The sequence below is a fragment of the Diceros bicornis genome, chromosome 18, assembly GCF_020826845.1.
Source record: "Diceros bicornis minor isolate mBicDic1 chromosome 18, mDicBic1.mat.cur, whole genome shotgun sequence".
Taxonomy (NCBI): Eukaryota; Metazoa; Chordata; class Mammalia; order Perissodactyla; family Rhinocerotidae; genus Diceros; species Diceros bicornis.
In genome coordinates, this window is record NC_080757.1 from 29975551 (window position 1) to 30000076 (window position 24526).

Sequence of the window (24526 nt, forward strand, 5' to 3'; positions counted from 1 at the left end):
CCCACTGGGCCGGCTCAGCGGAATCCAGAAAGGCCCTGATGGGGAACAGCCTCCTATGGCAAGGGTGAGGTCGGCATCTCTGGTCCACAAAGTGTCTGCCCGGTGTGAGAAAAAGTGGCATCAGCTTCCCAATGCCAAATTCCATTGTCCAGCTGACCGGGCCCAGGTAATGGGACAGCATCTCCCCAGATGACGGCCACAGAATCAACGGAGGCAGGAATGCAATGGACAGAAGATGTGTCTTGTACACCAGATGGTCCCTTGATGTGAAATACCCTTTCCTTATCAGCTGCCCGGCAAACTTCTATTTGTGCTTCAAAACCCAACTCAGATGTCACCCCTTCCTGAAAGCTTTCCAGGCAGAGTCAGTGACTCCCTCCCTTGTACTCACTCTGCACACCAGTCAGATCTTCTAAGAACACATCTGGCCACATGTAGGATGCCCCTGCAGGCTCTGACCTCTTTGCTCACTTGCTCTGCATCCTGTGCCCTGGGAGGACCCAGCCTAGCACAGGTCCTGACAACCCTTTCCAGCACTCTGCAGAGAATGCACTCTTGCCGCCCTGACTGAGGGACAGGGAACAGAGGTGGTAACCCCACTGGTTGGGGTCTCTCAGGGGCAGGGGATCCAAGCTCACCTGGACTCAGGGAAAATGTCTTTGGGGAGGACTCCGCTCCATCTTTTCAGCCTGGGGAGGAGGGAGTGGGGGCCACACCTTTGTCTTCTGGTTTATCTTTGGCTGTCCTGGAGGGCACGAGTGGCCCATTCCTCAGGCCTGGCACTGCTGTCTGCCTATAATTTCACACTCTGTGAGTGATTTATGTTTTTGTTGTTCTGTTTTTCAAGCTGTGGCCTTTTACTTGCTTTTGCTGATGGAAATTAAAACTGAAGAGCTTGAAGAAAGGTGATTATGTTCCTCCTGGCAGGCTTACTGGGGACTTGGTGAGCCTGGTGGCACAGGTGCCTAGAAAGTGTGAGAGGAGAGCGAGGACGGGGCTGCTGGCAGAGTCGGAGGGAACTGTCCTCAGCCCACGGAGAATAAGGTTTGAAGACACGCCCACAGCCTCCCTCAGTAAGTGCCTGACAGAGCTGACTGGGCCCTCTGCTCCCTAAGGGGTCTCCTCCTTTTCCAAAGACCGGATCATGCCTGGTCCCAGTGACCCTCTCAACAACCTGTGAGGAAGGGGGACAGGACAAACATCAATAGCCCCATTTGACAGATGGGGAAACTGAGGCCCAGGAGTGGCCTTACTCTCCCAGCATAGAGTCAGGAACTCCATCTCCTGACTTCCTGCCTGACAACACGTGCTTTAGCACAGGGGAGGGGGTGGAGCTGAGCACTCCATTCACATTCCCCTATTTATGCAGGGGAGAGTCAGGAGGCACCGAAACCTGATCGAAAGTGAAACCCGCAATTCCTGTCAATTCAGATTGCTCCAATTCATTTCCACAAACATTTATTAAGTGCCTATTAGGCGCCGTGTGCTGCTTTCATCTGGGAATAGCGTCAGCTCCTGATTTTCCACGCAGAGGGAGGCGCGTGGCAGCACGGCCCATCCACAGCCCTGACAATCCTCACCCAGGATATGGGCTGTGCTGCTGAATTGTACTTTTCCATCTTTTAAAGCAGCAGATACACTTTCCTGACTAGCTTGCCTTTAATATTTAAGTGAGAGGACAAGCCCCCAGCACACACAGGGCCAGGAGGCACAGGAGTGGGCTGGCCGCAGGAGGAGCTGGCTTGTGATCTGAAGTCTGGCTGTGGATCCAACCTGTGAAGGGGCAATCCCTAGAGAGAAGCTCAGGGCCGAAGGGATGTGAAGATTAGAGGGCTGGGGATGAAACTGATGTGCGGGGGCTGCTGTGTCAGGAGTGGCTTCCCTTTACAAGGGGGCATTTCTGTTTAAAGTGCTAAAACACCCAGCTGTGGGCGCCCGGGTGTGTGGGCCCATGGTTATGTCACCTTACCTGGGAAGCCAACCACCCCATCGTGGCATTTCAAGATTGGCTTCCCTACTAGTGATGAACCAGCCATCGCTCACTGGGTGGGCTCCATTCTGGAACGCAACCAGAAGCAAAGAGTCACGCAGCAATGGCAGACCCTGAGGGTTTACCATGTTGGGGGTCCACCAGAGTTCCCTGTGAGGGCATTTCTAGGGAAGAGGGAGGAGGAAAGAGACCCTCACAAACTTCAGCAGGAAGAAAGAGTTCTGGCATTTAAATTTACATCCAAGTGAGGGGTCACTCTAAGCCACTGGCTCTATGACTCTACTGCCGTGGCCCTGGAATCACCGCCCCTGACCAGGTCGCAGAGGCTGGGGAGGGAGGCTCCTCTTCCTTGGAGAACTAGGCCAAGGTGGGGGTGCAAGCCGGGTTTCGCCCCTCCTCAGTGGAGGCCGACCACCAGGATCTCTGCCACTCGGGTGGGCTGGAGAAGCAGGTGGATGCAGAGCCCTGGAGTCGTTCCCCACAGTGGCCCAGGTTACCAATCCAGGCAAGATCCTAGGTCTTTGGTGTAGCAGCTATCGGCATTTCTGAACACTTTACAGAATGTCGTAAACTGAGCAGAGCTGATGGGTTGGGTGTGAGCTGGTTCAGGAAGCAGCCCCTTCCCCAGTCATCCTATAAGGCGAACTCCTTCCGCTCCAGAGAACTCAGGCTCTCTTCACTCTGCTTTCCACATTCAAGCCACATCCCAGGACAGACAGATCAGCAAGCCTTTGTCTTTGCTCAAAGACCAGAGAGACCTGACTGAAGCTTACCCTGCAGCAGCCCCCATTGACAATGGGCCTCAGCAGCTCCTCCTGCAGAGGGAACAGGATATCCCTGAGTGAGGACACCTCTCCTCAGACCACGCCCCTTCCCTCTATGTGAAAAGCAATGGCCATCTTTTAGAGTGACCGAAAATCACCCGACACCTAAGCACCACCATTAGACTGGAATACGGAAGGCAAAACGTAGGGTATGCGAGCATGAGTCCCTGATCCAGCAACCGTGCAGGCATCGCTAATCAATCACAGTCTCCTTTCTGCTGAGCTAGAGCTTGGCCTCAAAATCATTCTTGAGTCAGCGCTCCAGGAAGCCGAGACCCATCAGTCAACATCGGCACCTGAGACGAAACCTGTTTTCCATCACTGAAGAGGCAGGAGCACAATCTGGCATTTCCAGAACCAGAATCCCAGGGTCTCCCCGCCTGGGACCTGCACCGCACCCCGCAGCTGTTCGCACGCAAACAATGTTGTAGGAGAGAGGTGTGAGCACTGAGCTGTGGGACGCCTGGCTCTCCCGGCTGCCCCAAGTGCCCATATCTGAGAATACTTCAGTAGCCAAGACGTTGGCCCAGAAACTTTTTGGCAGTGGGGGCCATATGAAGTCTGTGTTACCTGATAGAACTGAAAGAGGGCCACCAGTCAGCCGGAGGCAGGGGGAGAGGAATGGTGCCAAGAGAGGCTGAGGCAGAGAGGAGAGGAGGTAGGGGTGCAGAATGAAGGGAACATTCTTCTGAACTCATCCTTGTAGTTTCTTCATTGGCTTCCCACTTCCCCAAATACCCCTTCTGACTCACTTTGGAAATCTGGCCACATCACTCCTCTACTTAAAATCCTCCAAGGGTTCTTCATATCCTTTGGGGATCAAATCTGAATTCCCAAACCTGACTCACAAGGTCCACCCTGACTCAGCCCGGCTTGCCTCTCCACAGCCTTGCCTCTCCCACCCAAGATGCTCCTGCAAGCTCCCCATACGCTGAACTGCTCATAATCCTGGCACCTGCAATGCTTCCTCTCTCAGGTTTGTGGCAGAGATTGCCAAGTGTCCCCTAGTATCTATTCCACTCTTAGTACCATAATCCCCTGTTTTTGGCTGGGAATAAAGACATTTCTGAGGTTCCCTTGCAGCTAAAACAGGCCATGTGACTACAGTCCAACCAATGGGATCTAAGCAGAGTGTTACACATGACTTCTAAGAAGTGTTATTTAAAGTGAAGAGCCATGCTTTTCTGGGATGAGTAAGTTAATGGCTGGAGCTTGAGCAGCCTTATTAGACTATGAGGTGGAGTCATGTTGAAGAGGAGAGAAGAAGAAGACAGAAGAAACTCAGACTCTTATACCATGGAGCCACATCCAGACTTCTTTTACATGTATGAGACAAACAAATTCTTATTTTGTTTAGGCCATTATTAATTTATGTCTTCTTACTTTTGTGTTTTTTTCCTTAAAACTATCTAATTCAGTGTCTAAGTGTATCATTTCTCTGCCGGGATATACTTCCTTCCCTTTTTTACCTAGCTAATTCTATTTAACTTTGTAAGACTAAGTTCTGGTGTCACCTTCTCTAGGGGGCCATTCCTGACTGCCCCCCAGGCAAGACAAGCAGCCCGCTTTACCTCCTTACAGCAGAGAGCGATTCCCTCTCTCTCGCTAAGCACCTCGCCTGTGATGCACAATGGGTCTGATCGTTGGTCTTGTCTCCCTCAGCTGGACTATGAGCATCTTGAGGGAGCGAGTCTTATTCACCTCCAGATATCTGGGACCTAATCCAGTGCCTGGTGATCAGTAAACGGGGAGGGAGGGAAGATGAAGCGTGGGCAAGAACGCCCAGAAACTCTTGGCTTCACTTGGGGATCCTATATCATCCTTTTCACTGATAAGCAGATCCACCAGCGGGCAGCTGCATGGGGGTTGACGAGGAAGAGGAAACCACTCTGGAGAGTGATGTAATAAGAACATCAGTGCAATTTTTAGAGCTTCCAGTCGCACAGCATTTACCAGTTTACAAGGCACGCTCACATATCTACATCATCCTACTTAACAAACCAACTATCTAGGCACTACTGTTATCCGCAGGGCTTAGAGGGCTAAGTCCTTGCTCAAGGTCACATGGCCACTCTATGGCCAAATGGGAGCTGGACACGAGGTCTTCTTGCTTCACGAACTCCAGCAGCACAGGAGCCTCCTCCAGCCTGCACTGTTCAGGGGAGTTAGGAAAGCAAGCCACGTCGTGCAAACCACGTGTAGGCCGGTGTGCACAAGCATGTGCACGGGCTCACACACACCTGGCATTTTCACTTGAGGGCAGGAGCGATGGCAGAGGAAGGGCCTGGGGGCGAACCGTGCAGCTGCTGCATGCAGGGGCTCTGCCGCTCTGCTCAAGGACAGGACCACCTCGAGCCAGTGCAGGGGACACGAGGAAGCAGGGAAGGCTGGGGACAGGCGGCAGCCAGGGGGAGTTCGCATGCTTTCAGAAACCGCACTAGGCTGTCATTGGTACCAGCTATTTAGTGCATTCACCTCCCCCGGAGCGAGATCAGGACACTGTCAGGCTAAGAGACAGCAGCACACAGCATGTCCGTGGTAAACAATTTATTTTTCTACCTCAGTTGCTTACAGGGGGTAAAAATAAAACGTCATTAGGGAGAAGCACAGATGAACTATTTACAGAGATGAAGAAAATTCACAATGGCTAAAATGTCTATGAGGCGAGCATACTAGGACACGTTTACCAAAGCAAAGCAATTCGTAGCAGAGCAGAAAAAAGGGGGGAAAAAAAGCCACACAGGTCTAAAAAAATAGCAGTCATGAAAAAGCCTGTGGGAAAATAAAAGGAAACTAACCAATTATTACATCAAGCATCTTTAATGAGATGAGCAAAACCACACAGGTTGGGTCTCAAGGACACTGACACTCCAACGGATGGACCTGCTCACATCAACGGCATCGACAGAAGCATGCGGGTCACTTCTCACCAACTAGGAGCGTCAACCAAGGGCTGACTCTAACAGAGCTGTCCTTCAATAATTCAGGAGAGTGGGGTGTCCCAGACGGAAGCCATCTGGGGGTGACCATCAGGGGTGCCAACCTGAGCAGGATGGACTCTCTGTGTCCCGCCCCTCCTACCCCAGCGGGCCAAGAGGCCCCTGATGCCAGCAGGGAAGGCCAGGCCAGCACGGGCAGGGAGGTGGGGGTGTGGGCGCCGGGGAAGGAAGAGGGGGCCGGCTGTGGATTGGTGTCCACAGATGTAGCAGCACCCTGGTGACTCCACTGTCCCTTCTCGAAGACAGGTGCGCTTATTATTTTGGCAACAGCCACTGAGGGACTAGCCCCCAAAAATAAAGACAACCAGATAATATGTACCCAGTTTTTCTTCCCAAATAAGTTTTTCATGTTAGTATTTACAGCACAGTCTCTGTGTGTGTGTTCACTTCTGGTACTGTCCACCACAGGACAGTCCCCAACTCCTGCAGGCCACCAGCACTTAAAGGCTCACCCCATGGAATGTTTGGTCATTATTTAAAATAATGTTTGTTTAAAATAACGTTCTCTACAAAGTTTGTGAGAAGCGCCCCTCTGGCCCCATTACACTCTGGGCGGTGGTGGGTGGGTTGGGTGGGGGGGCAAGTGCACAGGGCATACAAGGAGCAAAATGGGAAGGGACGGAGAATAAAATTAAAAACTGAGCGAAGCAATGAGGACACAAGTCTTTTCCAAGAATTAAAAATGAGAAAAAGAACACTCGTTCAAACAGGCAGCCAGGACAGTCTCAGTGGGCACTGACAGCCGCTGGGGTGGTCCCGGCCGGGACCATGTCCTCTCTCTAGTAATGGTAGCAAACCCCAATTTGTTATGCCTCGCTTAAGAGCTAGTTGATAAAAATTATGTCTTGTGAAATCGGCAAATAGTCTGTAAAGTGAAATAAGAACAGAAATTAACAGATTAAACTGAAATGAGAGTCCAGAGGGGGAAGAAGAGAGGAAATGGGAAACCACTGATCAGGATTGTAATAACTCGAACTCGCGTACTGACGCCCAGGGCTGGGGCGGGGGCGCACATGGGGAACATCTGGGCCTGGGAAGAAGGAGCCATTTCCACAGCGGTTGGTCACCACTCGACCTTGCTAGAAAAGAACTACTCCCCACTCTGCTAATTACCCAGAGGAGTCTAGTCTCTCAGAGCACCTCATTTATTCTCACAGAATCCTAAATGTGGGCGGGGACAGGCGCTGCTTATCACCACCTGTGCGGCCCAGGATGGTCTGCGGCAACCCCAGGTCACACAGGTAAAATGAGGCCCCACTGGACACCCAACCCAATGAGCTGGGAATTCACAGAAAAGGCTGATTCAGGTGAAAAGGAGGACCCTTCGTAAAGGGTCAGATCGCACCATCCTGAAAGGGGTCCCAAGCCAGACAGTTTGTGAGTGAAAACACAGAGGATGAAGAATCTTCACAGCTCTCGAGGACCCGGGTGTCCTCTGTTTTCTCTTAGCTAGCTACCTCGCGTTGCCCTACCAGGATGGATTCAGAAAGGGGTGGGGAGGGGTACGGGATCCACACACATCATAAGAGGGATTGGAGCTGGGTGAAGTGGGCACACAGTGAGGGCACGGAAGAGAAAGACAGCCAAGAAAAACATCGGGACAGTTGGTGGTGACGTGACAGCTATGCTGATGTCACTGACTCACGGGATCCCAGGGCGGGGGGAAGGGTCAACAGAATCGGCCTGACAGGGATGAGGAGAGGGCAGAGAGCTGGCTGCCCCTCCTCTGGGTCACCCCTCTGCACCCCAGCCCCCTCAGCCAGATCCACTAGAAACATTCCTTACTGGCACGAGGCCAGAGACAGATATCAGAACATTCTAGAGCTCCCCTCACCAAGAGGCCAAGGCTCCAGGAGGGGTCAAGTTTGGATCTTGAGGAGAGCCACCACTCCATGAGCTCTTGTCTGGAAAGCCGCACAGGCTAGGCAGGCTTTCTGGTCTAGAGCCACTAGGCTGCTTGGGGAGGGTCTAGAACAGCAGACAGAGCCGCCACTCCACTGGAGGCTCCTCCAGGGGATGCGGTCAGCAGGCAACGGACTCTGAAACCAGGCTGGCTCCTCACCCAGGGGCAGGGGTGGCTAGGTCCAGCCACTGGGCCACCCCTTCCCAGCCCAGGGCCGCTCCACACTCTGACCCTCCCCGAGGGCAGGCGGCCTCACTCTTGTGGCCACTGATGGCCGCCTGGCCATCAGTGAGGACCAACAAGAGGTGTTCAGGGTGTGAGTGGGAAGGATGTTTGATGGCTGAGAGAGAACAGAACAGCCTAGTCCCACGGGTCAGGGAGGCTTGGTCTGGACACTTTCATGCTTGATTTCTGTCTCATTCAAATCCAGCTGATTGCGCTGAGCTGTGGGAGCTGGTGACAGCGGTAAACAGCTGGGCCCTGGGCACGGTCACTCCAAGCCCATTCCATGTCCCTTCACCCCCCTGGCTCTAGTCCCAAAGTCCAGGCTTGCGGTGAAGGGCTGGGTACTCTGGACCCCAAACTCATTCTACCCAGTCTTGGTTGGCCACTCCTGCATCTCCATCTGTCTAGGGCAGACCCAAGGATGCAGGTCCCTGAGACAGAGTTCTACCAGATGTTTCCTGGGTGAGCCTACGGGGCCCCGAGGGCAGGCTCTCAGATAAGACAGGCGCCTTAGTGTGGAGTCCACTTCGTCACCCCCAAATTATCCCATGTTAAGATCCCCCAACTCTCTCTGGGATGAGCGCTGCAGTGAGGGGGCAACGGCAACCTGATTATGAACGGAAGCGGGCTGCGCCAAGTGCAAAGAGTGGCACTGTGCTCTCAATGAGCTGAGATGTGTGAGCCTGTGCATCTTCTCGTCCCCTGGGGTGGAAGGCAGGGGATCAAGGGAGAGGAAAGGCAAGGAATGGGGACCAGGGACAGTGAGGGAGAGTGACATGCCAGGTCACCCCAGGAGGGGCAGGGCACGCATGCGTGTATGGTGTGGACCATGCAACCACCAGCACCATACACCCCTTCCTTTACGCTCCAGAACAGCGCCATCCAGCAGAACTTTCTGTGATGATGGTAATGTTCTGTATTCTGTGCTAACAGCAGCCACTAGCCACGTGTAGCTACTAATTGAAATGTGGATATCGCAACTGAGGAAGTGAATTCACTTTACTTAATTTAAATCTAAATTTCAGTGGCTGCATATGGCTAGTGTGATCGTACTGGAAGGATGGATGCTAGGGAGATGGTGGAGTGTGGCACGAAGACCCAGACCACCAGGGTCCAAATCCTGCCCCTGCCTCTTGCTGGTTGTAACCCCTTGAACAGGGTTTTCTACCTCTCGGGGCCTCGGGTTCCCCCTCTGTAAAGAGGGAAAATCTAATGAAGGCACAGACCCAGGAAACTCTGGACCATGCCTGGCTCAGTGCTGGCCGCTCTGGCTGAGGTGCCTGCTGCCCTGCGCCGAGAGGCCCGTGGCCACCGAAGCAGACAGTGCTGTTGAGAAGCAGTGGGGGGGCTTCCTTAGGGCAGCCAAGGATGCCTGCTGAGGGCCCTACCCTGGTGGGGAAACTGCCCAGCCCCAGGGGACAGACTCAGGGGCGTCCCCACACTTGCACTCCTCCATCTGGAGGTTCTGCTACTGTACCTGCCTCCCCCCTTCCCCCCACACCTCTACAACCAGAAAGGTACACAGACCTCAGGGACCATCTCGCCCGTTTAGTTTACAGAAGCCAGAAGTGAGGCCCAGAGACACTGGGTGACCTGCCTGTGGCCATGGGCAGCCTGGACAAGAGCCTACGGCTTCCGTCGCTGGTCCAGGATCTGTCCCCCATAGGGCACGGCTTGAAGTGTCCCAAATGCTTCCTGACCTGCCCCTACACACCCTTCCCCACCCCAAAGCTCAGTCTGAGGCAAACGCCGGGTTGAGCCCCGCCTGCACCCCTCACGCTACCTTCCTCCCTGGCTTCAGAACAGCACTCGCCCGGGGCCACATCTGTGCTCCCTCTGCTTCCCACTGCAGCTCAGGCCCCACAGTCCCAAGCCGCCGGGTCTAGGCAGATAACCAACCAGGAGTGAAACCCTGCCTGAAGCCCAGCTCCCCATGGAGCCTCCTCACCCAGCAGAGAATTCAAGAGGACAAGACTCCATTCCTAACGCCTTCTCTAGAAACCTCAGCTGCCCTTTGCACACAGACACCCTGAAGCACTGCAATATATTCTCATCTGTACTCCAAGTCTGGGAAAGGCTGCCTGACCCCCTCAACGGAAAAGCAAAGCCCCATAAAACATTGCTTCCTTCAGCACCCCTCTCCCTACCCCTACAAGACCATGCCTACCCTTGCTGTCCCCTCAGGTGGGGGTCCTAGGCCTCCCAGCCACATGGGAGCTGAGGCAGCCTGGGCATGTGAGCGGGTATCACCCTGGGCTCTGCCTCACGTCTGTGATGCCCACAGAGGGGAGGGGGAGTCTAAACACTCCACCAGAACAGATAGCAAACCCAAATCCCAAAGGCACACCCAACACACACCAGAAGGGCTCCGAAGCCAGAGCCTTCAGGCTGAGCTGGAGGAGGAGAGAAGGGAAGGGAGGGCGGGAGACTGAGACAGCAGGCACTCGGACGGTGGGCAGGCAGAGAGTGGAGGAAAACCCTGTGCCCAGAGCTCAACCCCCAGTGAGAAGGAACCAGTAACAGGTTCATACAAAGGAGGGTGAGCAGAGAGAGGGAAGGCTCCTCTTCAGTTCTTTCTCTTTCCCCCTAAAAGCTGCCGCCCTTGAATACCCAGCACCAGGGACATACTTCAGTTCATCTGAAACAGCTGCAGCCTGAGCCTGGAGTTAGGTGGATTTGTGATTTAGCACACACAGGTCATTTCTTGAATGGATGGACATGTGAGCTGTGTTCTCCTTAGGGGTCCTTGCCCTCCCCCAAGTGCAGCCCACCTCCCACGTTTCCAAAGCCCCTAGAGACAAAGACACTCACCTGGGAACTGATAGCCATAGCTAGGAGCAAATCCAGGGTAGCCGCGGCCATAGGTTGCCACAAAGTTGGGGTAGCCTTGAACACAGAGAGAAAGACCACAGTTCTGTTAGTACAGCTGCCTCAGGTCTGTGGTGAGACCCCAGGGAGGGTGGGAACGAAACAGCCTGAGTCATTCTCCTCTACAAAATGATTTGTCTCCCGTGAGGGTCTTTACCCAGGGCCTAGTCACCTCTCCCCCGTGGCTGGGGGTGCTGCTGTCAGCCTGCTGGTAATTAACCCATATTTGGGCAGAGAGACCCCCAAAGCCCACACACTTTCTTGAACCTGCAGAGTAAATGCCACGCATTAGCACCAAACACAGGGCCGCGCCTGGCTCTGACATTTGGAGAGCTTACCCTGAATGTACTTAGGACCTTCGAGCTATTGACAGGAGGAGATTAAAGTCCTTATAAAGCCTCCTCCCAAGGCAGCGGACAGTGGCGCGAGCAGGAGGACTTGGGGGTCATGGTTTAGTGTGAAATTCAGGCTGACCCTGCCTCTGGAAACACGCTGGGCTTAAAGAGCCATGGCCCAGGGGAGGCGGGGTCCCGGGGTCCCCGTCCAAACATGGACACTCCAGAGGGTGCCAGTACCTTCCCAAGGCCCTCGGAGAATGGTGAGGGACTGTTGCGTTAAAACATGCACCATAAAGCATAGCCCAAACCCAGAAGCCTCATGCCCCGCGTTTCGATAGGCATTTCACAGCAAGTATATGTTTTCCAGACACTGGTCTCAGCAGGTAACCTAGGGGGTAACCGGCTAACTGAGGGGCGCTTGTGGAAACTGCAGCTGGGTTGGGCATGGAGTGCAGTGGAAACTACTGGCAAGTTCTGGTGCTAGTGGGCCTTCTCCAATCTGTTACGAAAGCCCCAGTGAGATGTCACTTCTACCCTTCATTGTGCCCACTCAGGCCACTTCAATCTTTGTGTCCCTGCCTCTTGATTCAGGCGACAGAGAAGGCTGGGGTAGACTTCTTGACCTGAAATTCCACTGGCCAGAGGAGACCCATGGTTACCTGCTGTTCCCGCCCCACCAGCTTCACCCTGCCTCCCTCCACTCAGTGTATGAGAATCTCAGTATACTCATGTTCTTGAAATACCACCCTGGCCATGCTACCACCTACCCTACCACCACCTCCACCTCCACCTCCACCACCATTACTTCTACCTCCACCACCACATCCACCTCCAACCCCTCCACCTCCCCACCTCCACCACCACCACTACCACATCCACCTCCCCACCTCCACCACCACATCCACCTCCACCACCACCACCTCCACCTCCCCACCTCCACCTCCACCACCACCACCACATCCACCTCCCCACCACCTCCAACCCCTCCACCTCCCCACCTCCACCTCCACCACCACCACCACATCCACCTCCCCACCTCCACCACCACATCCACCTCCCCACCTCCACCTCAACATCCACCACCACCTCCACCATCACCTCCACCGCCACCACCTCCACCATCACCTCCGCCACCACCTCCACCTCCCCACCTCCACCACCACCTCCACCTCCACCTCCACCACAACATCCACCTCCACCTCCACCACCACCTCCACCACCTCCACCACCACCTCCACCACCTCCACCACCACCTCCACCTCATTCACTTCCACCACCACCTCTTCCACCTCCACTACCACATCTACCTTCCCCACCACCACCACATCCACCTCCACCACCACCACCTTTACCACCAGTCTGAATTTTGCTTTGACCTCTGAGGTGGACATTTACGGTGTTTTTTGGCTGCCCAGCACCCTATCCCCCCTTCTTGTGTTTGTGTCTTGGAGAGAGGCCTGCCTCCCATGATGGAAACAGAAAAGGTCTCCCTCCTGCTCTGAGCTTGGCAGGTGGGAAGCAGGCCATGAACCTGGGCTCAGCCAACAGAAGCCTTCCTCAGGATCCACATCTGGGGCCAGTGGGGCAGAGGAGGAGGAGGAGGTTCAGAATTTATTCTGGCGCCAGCAGCAGAGTCCAGAGTCCAGTGGTGGCAACAATGGCCCCTGACCAGGTCATTTCTGGGTTGTCCCCAGCTGTGGCTGACTGCCCGGCTCCTTGCTTCCTGCCTGTTCTCTGGCCTTTCTGGCAATTCTCTGTGCTGCCCAAGCCCCTTCCAACAATCTCCTTTGCTGCTTAGAGCAGCCCGAGTTGTTTCTGTTGCTTTGTCACCAAAACACTGGTAGAAGACTGCTTTGATGGGTGGGTTAATGACAATCTCCACTCCTCCCAGCGATGGGGGCAACAGTGACAGCTTTCCACGTGTATCTGAGCTTCTATACACCAATTCAACATCCCTAAACACAGGCTCTGGGACCTCATCACCCACCTCCAAGGTGGATTCTCCATGTTACAAGCACTTTCTGACCCTGCAGATGAGGGCTAAAGGAATAGGATAACTCACCAAATTCCATCTTGTGTGCTCTCCGGCATTGAGTTAGAGTTTGCTGGTCCTCCTTTGCCTGTGCATAGAGCACTGGTGCCTCAGAGGCCAGAGACCAGCCCTACCCTCCCTCACTGCCCTATACTGACTGCTGCTTAGCTTCCACCTTGACCAGTGGATCTGTCATCAGTCCCAGAACAGAAGCTTCCTGGACTGGACGTCAGGAGACCTGGGTTCCAGCCCTGCCTCTGGCCCAAGGCCATGCCCTTGGGGTCTTCCTTTTTCTCTGGAAGCTTGAGTCTTGCCACCTGTAGAGAGCCTTGCAGGTCCCCTATAGCACTGATGTGCCCAAATTCGTAACCGAGACCAGCCGTGGCTCCTTTCCCTTGCTTCAACCAGAGCCTTTCCAAATGTGCAGTCACAACTCACTGGCCAGTTGAACGGTTTCTACCTCAAAAGGATCTTGCTGCCTGCTCTTTCCCTGTGTGGCTATCTCCCAGCACTTGGGGTCTCATTGGCAGAAGGCTGCCCAGACGAGACAGGATGACCTGGCAGCTTTGCACCGACTGCTGAGGAGCAGGACCCAAGAGAGACACAGAACTCCGGCATGCGAGGGAGAAAGCAGAGGAGGGAGAGGGACAGAGACCAAGACTCGGATGCCTTAAGTGGACACACGCACCCTGGCCCCTTCCTTGGTCTTTATTTCATGGCCAGCCAGCTCAATTCTCATCCAAATTAATCACATGCTATCAAATCAGATCTTTCAGCACTAGATTTCTTATACCATTATTTCCACAATATTGATAAGCGGATTATATGCCAACAGCCAAATCACTGCTGCCTAGGGGCTTTTCTGATGAAAAATGACTCTTCTGCTTCTACCTTCAGCGCTGAGGTTCTTAAATATTTTAATGTTGACCTGACAGCAGAAGCTTAAGCTCATGTGTTACCTTTAAGACACTCTCAGCGTGGGTGGCGGTGGTGGAACACCCAGTCCCTCCCTGACTTGGGGGTCACCAGGACCATTGGATTATATCTGCTTTCCTCCTGGCATACTTGAAAGTCTTCAACAAGACGGAAAAAAAGTGTGGTCAAGTTCACCCCAATTTTAGGCCTCACCCCAATCTTCCCGGACATGTCAATACTGTCTCTGGAACACAAAGATGAGAATTTGGCATCTGCCAGAGTGGGGGATCTTATCTCCAACCCCAATCGCTGAACATCCACTGGGTCAGGCAGATGAAATCATAAATTTATAATACAACATTACTTCAATTTTCCTCTTCATTTACTGCTGTGCAGCCCAGCTCTGCTCCAACGGCTCACAGCCCCAGCCACACAGGGGAAATTGGCTGGCTGCATATCAATAGCACATTACAGCAGACCCGTGTGGATGCTCCATCAAGCCACATTACCGCGAGACGACCCAGCCACCACTTCCATTAGCAGCCGGGCCCCTCCCGCACTGGCCACTGCACAATTTATTTGCTCCAGTACTCCGGACGCCTGATCAATCCCACAGTAATTATCTCTTGTCACTAAAGAAAAAACCAGCCTTCTGCCTGGATGACCAACTTTTTTACAGATAGGCTTTCCACGGTGGAAAAAAAAATTCAGAAATCAACAATAGAATTTGAATTTGCCAGTCAGCTAGCTCATTTCGGGGCCCCCTTTCGGGGATGCTGGCAGAGTTCTCAGAACTGTGGTTCTAGATCTTTGCACCAGCCCTAGAAGATGTTGGCATTCAAGATGGGTACATGACTCATCCTGTCTTGCACTCTGTTACTCAGCTACTCAGAGTCATGGAAAGCTGCTCCCACCAGGCCCCCTGACTTGAAAGACACCAGAGACAAGGGAACTGCCAGAGTGTGACATATCTGCTGCGTAGTGTGCAGAGCGTTGCCTGGGGCATCACGCTGGCTCCACGAGATCTGCATACAGATGTGATACCAAGTACCACGAGCTCTTCCCAGGCAAGGACGGAAAGACCAAAGTCTACCAAGATGCTCGGACCCCAGAATCATCCTGAGTCACACAGGCTCCTCTAGGCCTGTGCTGTCCAATTTAAAGTAAATTTAAATTATAATGAAAACTCCAGTTCCACATCTTAAGTGCTCAACAGCCACACGTAGCTAGTGGCTACCATCTGGGGCAGCGCAGATAAAGGACCTTTCCACCACTACAGAAGGTTCTAGTGGACTGTGCTGCTCTAGTACAAAAAGGAAGGGCTGGATCTTGAGTCTCCTCTGTCTACCAGGAAACAGCTGAACAAATGGAGACCTCCTTGGGAGTGACCTCAACAGATATTTTTGGGAACGACAAACCCCAATGGAAATTACAAATAAGTCTAGACATGTGGCTCTAAGTTCCAGCCAATCTCCTTTGATCTGTTGGTGAATGCCCACAGATTACAGCTCTGCATCCCTTCTAGATGATGATCTTTTTTTTTCATTTCAGAGGGGCTTAATGTCAGGGAACACTGGGTCAGGATTTCACAGGGGCTTCTCAGTACGAGCATGGGTAAGAATGCCTCTGGCTTTCTTCAGCTGGCCAATACCGTCTCTCAGTTCCTGGGCCTGCCATGGTGAAGCTTTTGAGGCCTCAGCAATGAGATATTTCTCTACCACTGATCACAAACATGTTAAATAGCGTGTGCCCAACAAGATCAAGAGAGTGAAAGGCAGTGGGATTATGTGGCCGAGGGCAGAGAAGGCCAAGAGGAATCAAATGTATCTACGATAATCATGTTTGCTTTTATTAAGTCCACTTTCATTAATAAAAATCAAAGAGATGCTAGTGCATTGAGCTGGATAACTGGGGGCACCTCTTTGCTGCTGCAAGGCAGCGGGACAAAGTCCGAGGGCTGCAAAAAGACCTTTCCTAAGGGTCTCAGTTGATTCTGGTTTTGTCCAGCTCAAAAACAGGGAGATTAGGCCTAAGGATGACTCCCCCTCTTCTCTCCTACATTCTTTTTAAGGAATTCCCATTGGGCCGATTATTCTATGATTCTGTCAAAGGCTGTGAAAGCTAAAACCAAAACAGCTGTCGGTTTCCTCCCGGGGCCTTTGCAGCCATCAGGAGAGATCAAGAAAGAATAAAGCTTCTAGATGCTCATCAGCCTCCCTTTGATGAGACCTCCCGAAGTATGGAGAAAATCTTAAAGGATATTTAAAAATTAGTTCCACAGTTTCCAGGTCATTTATAGACCAGTATGTCTGTTGTCTCACTAGAATATCAGCTCCCTGATCAGAGACTCCATCCTCTGCAGCATCCTCAGCATCTAGAACAGTGCCTGACACTTAGTAGGTACTCAATAAATATTTGTTGAATGAATGGATTTAAAAGCTTGAATGGTTTTTAGTCTCACTCACTTTTAAAAATCCCTATAAGTGTTATATATTTTTCTGCTCTTTCAACAATAGATTAAATCACTGAAACTTCATCTCATTAATGAACTTTTAAAAAATGTTTTTCTCCGTGAGCCGAGTTCATCAGTCAAATTGTCGGTGGTGGCGATGACAGTGATTCCAGGACTGGTATGTAGGCCTAGTGCATGGAGGTGGTGCCCCAGGTGACTGATGAGGACATGTCAGGCCACCCCACCAAAGGATTAGACTCCGCCCGATGCCACACTTCAGAGGGAACAAGCAACAAGAAAGGGCTTCAGTCACAGCACAGTAGATGACACTTTCCTTGTCCAGAGAGTCCAGAGGCCCAGGGCGCCAACTGTGCCAATGGGTAAAATGGAGGGAAGCCCTAGGAGTCTCCAGTGAGTGTATCAGAGAAGGCTCGGTGGAGACTCCACTTGGCTGGAGAGGCAACAGGCCAGCCAGATCGTGAGACTGTGAGTTTGTTCCCTGGGTGCCGAGTCTGATTCACTTCTTCTGCCCAGACCTCGCCTGAGCTGGTTCTGGGCGAGGGGCACATTTTGGGACCACTTGGGAGGCCCTGTCTCTGCATGCGTCTAGATGGCCTCACCATCTAGCTGGCTGGGGAATTCAGGAGGGCTGGGGGCTGATGAGGTCTGGAGTCCAGTGCACAGATCTTTGCTGGGAGGTAGAAACTCAAAGATAATCCAACTCCTTGGGCTGGGGGTCGGAACCGAGGAGGAGGCTGCAGGTGCCACAGCACATGTCACACATGCAGGTCTAGCCATGTTCTTGGCTACTGGCGGGAAGGGGCCCCAAGTGGAAAGGTGTCAGGCACCTGCTTGGGTGGTAATTTGCCCAGGGCTCCCAGTACCTTATTATTATTAACAGCTCCCAGTTTGAGTACATACCACTGAATTTTGTTGATTGGAAGACACACATTTTTTTTTTTTCACATTTTTACATCTCTGAAAGTGGGCTCTATCTCATAGTCAATGTGATAAGAAAGCATCAGTGCAGTTTAGTTAACAGCATATTTTTTTTCTTTCTGAATGGTACACGAAGGTGCATTTTACCACCCATGGTAGCTTGGATTTGACAAAATATAGCATTGGCTGGGCACGCTATGGTTTCATTTATCCTCAACAACCCCATGAAGTGAGGGTTCCCATATCTCTATCTATGGATGGGGTACCTGAAGGGCAGAGAGGCTGTCACTTGCCCCAAGTCACATACCTGATGGAGTGAGGAGTCCAGATCCCCTGATCCCAAAGTCAGGAGCTCTTTCCCCTGGCCTGCACAGCTCCCTTGGTGGAGGCCAGGTGGACATCACCAATTCCACCCAAAGGGCGCTGTGCTTGGTTAGGGGAGGGGGAGAGACTCTGTGACCTGAGAGGATTTGGCTGGGGTCTGAGGGTTCTGCCTGGTGACAGCCTCAGGCAGAGCTATGCAGGCAAAAGGCAAAAGCCTTAAGCGGGAGGGGTGTGGGGGATGGGAGGGTGGGGGTGGACTGAGGGAGGTTAAAACTCAAGAACTAACAGACTCAACCACATCGACATTTTTAACAATTACTTCTTTACTGCGGCTCAGGGAAGCCATAACTTGAAATGTGAGAGGAGAGGGAAAAAGTTGGGGCAGCTGAGGAAGCATCTGGCATTCATCACACATGCGGTCAGCCCACCACCAGCAGTGATCAAAGCCAATCTGGGACGGCCACTCCTCCTCCTCACACAGGCCCTGCCTGGACCCGCCCCACCGAGACAGGCCCATGGGATCCTGGGGTTCCACACTAGGACCCTCGCATTCCAAGGCTTTTCCTTCTGTCTGGATTGCCCTTGGCTTACTCATCCTCTCATCCCAGCTGAAATGTCACCTCCACAGGGAGGTGTTCCCTGATGCCTCAGACTAATTTCCATTCCTCACTATGTGCTCTTAAGGCACCCCAGAACTCTATTATGACTAATTACGTATCTGCGTGCTTAGCTGTTAAATGTCATCTCTCTCACTAGACCACAAGCTTCATGAGGGCAGGGACCACGTCTGCCTTGTTAACCACTACCTCCCAGTGCTAGCCCAGGGCCAGGCACACAGTAGATGCTCAAAGGCTATTCACTATTGAATACCTCCTGCTTTTAACAAGGCCCTCCTGCTTGGGTTCCCAGTATGAAGCCACTGGGTGCCCCCTGTTCAGGGATCTGAGCTCGGGCATCTGTGGAGACGTGGGTGCCGAGCCTGTGCCTGGGTCTGGGGTGAAGACAGCTGCTACACCTTTGCTCTCTGGCAACTGACAGAAGTGAGCTGGCTTCGCTCCACAACTCTGCTTTCCCCAAGAAAAACCAGTTCATTCTTCCCAGCATGTAAAGGGTGTCAACCTAGACTCAGAAAGGTGGGGGCACTTCCTGAAGATGTGGATCCTAAAAAGTCTCCCATTTTATGCCCTAGGGCCTTTATACTCATCATTTAAAATTCAAGACCCCAAAAGCCAGTAGGTGGTAATGGGCTCACCTTTTTTCTTTAAGGTTTGATTTTAAAATTTAAAACTATTAATCCATTCGGAGTTTCTTCTGTATGTATGTAACAAATGTATGTATGTAACAAACAACAATTACGCTCTTACATAGAAAATATTTAGTTTAGGCTCTTTGGCTTTTTCTATCAACAGGTGCATGCTTATATATACTACACCTATTTTAATTACTGTAGCTTTGTGCTATGTTTTGACATCTGGTTAAACTAGTCTTTTCTCATTTCTCTTTTTAAAACATTTTCTTATTTATCCTCGTGTGCTTCTTCTTCCAGATAAGTTTTAGAATCATTTGGCCAATTTTTAAAGAATTACAATAGTAATTTTCTTTGAAACTCTGTGAAACCTAAAAAATTAATTGGAGAAGAATGAACATCTTGGCCATTTTTAGTGTTCTCATGGCATCTCTTTCCATTTTTTTAGTTCCTCAAAACAACTTTACCTGCCCTGTTATTTCCTCAGACAAATAGATACAATTCTTTTTAAGAATTTATAAAACCAAGAAAAGTTTTATCAATTTAAAACTGAGCCAGGAATGATTTAAACAGCAGCAAATCTGAAAATACATAAAGAGCTTATCAAACTATATAGAAGAGGGACTCTTAGCCAAACCAAATGAAAACCCATTAAAACTAGACAGATCATGTGCCTGAATGGAATTTTACCATTAACTACCATTTATCCCATTTAATTAGTATTTTCCCGACACACAATAACTTGCACTAAAATACCATTCTCTCGCCTTGAAATTTCTAATTATTGTTGCGACCCACACCATTACGCTTCTCCACTGCTTTCTCCATCTTTCATGCCATTTAAGCGGCAAGATTTTCAATTATCTACGCAGGACGGACAGAGATACCTTTAAGGAAGGAGCATAATATGCAACTCAATTTCTCTAAAAGCCAGGAGAGATCGTTTTTTGTCAGAACAAACACACTTTGTCTTTCATCATTTTTTTTTTTTTTGCAAATAAAGAGTAAAACAGGCTCTTTAAAACCTCCATTTAAATGCAAATTTTGATATCCCAAGACACAAATGTTAATCATTTAAATAGACAGGATTATCGCCCACCCTCACCACTTCCCCTCCTCTCCTAAATTTTAGAAAATGTAGCCTTGGCCCACACAAGTTAAGGCAGCCAGGAGTCCTTAGGTCTTGAAGAACTCCCACTCAGTAGAGAGGGCCAAGGCAGAGGGAGTGACTTCCTTTTCTTTGAAGAAGAGAGATGAAAAGGAGACAAAATAACATCAAGTACCTCCTGGGAGCCAGGCATGAGACGAGAGGATATACCCACATATATATCTGTTCATTGGATGGTCTTGACTGTCTTGCAAGGAGGATCATCGTCCTCATCTACAGATGGGGAAACTGAGGCTCAGACAGGTAAAGCAGTTTACCCAAGCTGTTGGATGACTCCGTATAGGCCCCCAGTCCACGGTGACTCTGCTGTGTCCCCGGGGTCCCGCCCAGACTCACCCAGCATCCCCATGCCAAGCATGAATGCGTCCATGGTGTAAGGCAGTCCCCGGGCCCGGCCTCTCGTCCCAGGTGGGAACATGACCTCTTTCGGCTGAGCTTTCTTACATTCCACCTGTTAAACAGAAAGGCAGACAGATGAGATGCAAATGAATTCCACGTAAATGTCAAACGCAGAACTGACGTGGTTACGAGAGCCAAGTTATTTTTAGCCTTGCTCCTGACTCACTGTAAAAATAGCTGTGCCGAGTAAACGGCCGGCAAAATAAATACTGAAGAAAATGCGCCACTTGTGCAAATCCCGCTTCAGAAAAACCTACAAGGAGAAACTGGGTTTGGAAGGATGGCAAGGAGGTAAGCTGAAGATACACACGCGTGGGCTGGGAGCGTGGGCTAAAACCCGAGCAGAAGGCATGAAAGGCAAAGAGGCAGATGATGGCTGCTGGATGTGTCTGTGAATAACAACGACAATAGCCATAGCAATAAGCCCTCACGATTGTTTGGCCCTTTACACGTTTAAAACTCCTCTCAGGTTCCTTCCCGTCAGTGACTCCTCACACTGGGCCATCTGATTCTACTTATTAAATAGACAGGCCAGTTAGTCTTAGCTCCATTTCACAGACGAGAAAACTGAGCATTGGAAGGCTCGTGTAATGTGAGCCATATCCCCAACAGGTGCAGGCCTAGAAGCTGGACTTTAAAAATTTCTAGGTCAGCGATGCCACTATCTCCATAAAACCTGGCCCAGCACGCTCCTGAGGAAAGCAATAAGATTAACCACCGATTCTGCTCATCTGGATTACTGGTTTCTAGTTTTGTAGCTACATCTTCAAGCGGTTTCTAATCTTTCCTTTCTGTTTCCCTTCTGCCTCCAAAACGTCTTAATCCTATCCCGCTCACACATCCAGAAGTCACTTCTTCTACAACCTTAACTGTATATAACACAAACCCCAGCAAATAAGTAAAATTGCTGCCTGCTGAAGTTCCCACCCTGTTTTACCAGGGTTGCTTAGGCCCTTGGTCTGCACTTACTTGCTTTTAGTTTACAAGCACTGTGAGCTGGTAATTAGTCTCACTGCTGACGAAGATGGGAGGTCAGAGGGTAAGGCAGGGCTGCTCATAGCAGCAAGAAGTACAGCACAACAGGCTGATGGTGATGGGGAAAGACAAGAAGCAGGTATCTTATTTAAAAAGCAGCCTGGGCCATATGGTACAGGAGCCCAAACTCCAAGTCGATCAGCAGCTGCTGAGGGTATCACAATGACACAGAAAATTACTATTGTTCACAGCTCGTCTGAGACACGAAGAAAAGTTAAATTGTGTGCAGTATACATTGTTTAAAAAGGGACCTACGGTGGAGGGGGGGCAGGAAGCGACTTATGCAGCCTATCCATTTTGAAGATACTCTCATCCCAAATACTTTAATTATAAAATATTTTAGTGCCTAAGGCTAGGGGGAAGCTTTAATGACCCCAAACATTAACTCCTCTTTCTTCAAAGACAGCAGGTAATGGGCATTACTCTTGCTCTCTCAAGAATGGTAACCACAAATGCTTTTAAAAAATGGACAAAATGGTTCAACATTCCTGACTGATATGCTTAATGCAAAGAGTATTTACACACTAAAAAGACAGAGATGAGCATCCCGAAAGAGAAATGGGCAAACAACCTGGACACAAATGGCTAATAAAGCACACATCCCCAACATGAGACATAGTTGTTGCCTGCCAGACTCACCATGATAAAAGGATTATCTGATGCCAGAGTTCCTGAGAGTATGCGGCAATAGGGGTAGAAATTGGCACATGTTTTTCCAGAGGGCAATTTGACAATATATCCAAAGCCATAAATGTACATATCCTTGGACCTAATAACCCTACTTTCAGGAATTCATCCTGCAAGGACATATGGATGAGGCTATTCGCTACAAGCATTAATTATAATTAAAAAAAAAAAAAAGAAAAGAAATGCCCTAAATGTCCAAGAACAGGGAGTTGGTTAGGCAGAGTTTGGTTCACCCACATGGATGGAAAAGCTATGGAAACTCGAGATAATAACATACACTGGTGCTGGGAAACCCCTCAGTCCCAGTCACACCAGGACGGCTGGTCACCCTGACTATAAGAGGGGGAAAAGCAAATTACAGTGACTTTGTGGAAAATAAGTGTATATACCATTTAGGGAAAAAATACGAAAAAGACATAGTGAAGTTGTCTTAGAGTGACTTTATTCCTTAATTTCCATTGTGCGCTTTTTATTGCTGTTTATTTCCCAAGTCTTCTGCTTTGAGTACTAGTGTTGCAAGTAGTGGGGAAAGTGATTAAGAAAGAAATTCATCAGAATTGGGTCTTTCAGATCCTTCTTATAAACCCAGGGCAGAAATTGTGCTCCTGGACCCTAGATCCCATTCCCAGGACTCGGAGAGAAGCCAACTGAGAAACCTCATTTGTAACAGCCTGCCCGAGTCTGGGAAGATGGGTGTGCTCTGCAGAGACACACACGTAATTACCTAACGCCAACACCAGGATCTGGAATAATGCCGCTAACCAGCTCACTTCCTAATAGCCCTATCATTGACAATCTATTGCATTGTCTTATGAAAACCCGCTGCCTGTTCCTAGGCAACCTGATCAACGAAAATTTCAGGTTTATACAATTTTCATTTAGGGAACATAAAGGTTAACTGACTGTAATGCGAGTATTTTAAACAAACCCACCTACTCTTCCTCTCACTGAACAAGGCTGGCAGCTCCGTTTAATTCTGCTCTGTCTTTGCTGGTGCTGTTCTGGACAGCACCGACTTCGTGGGTTCTGTCAACCACCCGCTGTGTCAACTGAGCATGCTCTCCGAGGCCAGGGGCCATGGCATACGTGCTCTCTGGGGGACCCTGGCACGTCCTGGGCACTTGAGTGACAGGGAAAGGCAGCGGTCGCACCAGGGAGCCTGGCCCAGCCTGCCCTGCACTGAAGGCTTCTCAAAAGATTTCTCGGGACCAGAAGCCCTGCCCACTCAGCCCCCGGCTCCTTTGATGATCTCGTATGAAGAAAATGTACAAAAAGGGAGAGAGGCATGGCTATTTCCCACCCGTATCCTGAGTCCTTGCAGTGGGTCAGGGGCTTGAGGATGAAAATCACATCCTTAATCCATCAGACTGGCAGAAGCCTCATCTCCCCCATCAGACCGTGAGTCCTTAGTGCAGGGATCAGGGTCTGCCCCTACTTCCCTGGTCCCTCCGTGATGTTCCATGCGGAGCACTGACTGACTTACATGCTCCTTAGGGTCAAGGAGACCCAGACTACTTAATTCAAAGACATAAAGATAAATAAGGCCAGCCTCCACCTCCGGGAGTTCTTGTTCTACTGGGAAGAACAGGTTCTGACTATCTTGTTCTTCTAATATTAAGGCAAGTACTCATACGTCAACCTGCCCCTTGTCACTTCTGGGCCTGTCAGCCTCTGGAGCCTCTTGAGTCAGACTACACTTGGGCCACCCCCTCACCCTCACCCCTCGCTATCCTCCCACTGGCTCTGTGCAAACCAGAGAACCTGGCATGAACAACCAGAGTTACATCAGAACCAAAATGGGGAAAACCAGTCTCTCTCTGCAGCTCCAGTTATGTACTGAGGTCATCTGGCCACACACTACATCCAAGCTGTCACTGCCGTACAACAAACTACCCCCAAACTTAGTGGCTTCGAGCAACAATTTATCATTCTCTCTCGTGGTTCTGTGAGTTGAGCGGGCTCAGCGGGGTTGTTGCTTGTGGTCTCTCACGTAGTTGTGGTCAGATGGTGGCTGGGGCTGGAGCCAGAGAAAGCCTGGACTCGCCTGGAGGTCCAAGATAGCCGCTTCACTCACACAGCAGGCAGCTGATGCTGCTTCGGCCAGGACTGTCCACGGGGGGCACCGACTCACGGCTGCTCCGTGGCACTGGGTCTTCTTACACTATGGCGGCCGAGGTCTGTC

General features: G+C 50.9%; 1 protein-coding gene across 9 annotated transcripts in view; it reads right to left on the reverse strand.

Annotated features, from left to right (window-relative positions):
- The window catches only part of MSI2 (musashi RNA binding protein 2), a 388953-nt gene that overhangs the window by 41950 nt on the left and 322477 nt on the right, over positions 1-24526 (reverse strand). For 7 of the 9 annotated variants that reach the window (XM_058560594.1, XM_058560599.1, XM_058560596.1 and 4 more), the window contains 2 exons: positions 20560-20674; positions 10753-10827 (listed from right to left, as the gene is read on the reverse strand). In XM_058560594.1, coding sequence (XP_058416577.1) covers positions 10753-10827; positions 20560-20674 — 190 coding nt within the window. Of the gene's footprint in view, positions 1-1445; positions 2806-6234; positions 6679-10752; positions 10828-20559; positions 20675-24526 lie in introns of those variants that run through there. The other 2 variants (XM_058560601.1, XM_058560602.1) reach the window with 2 other exon arrangements.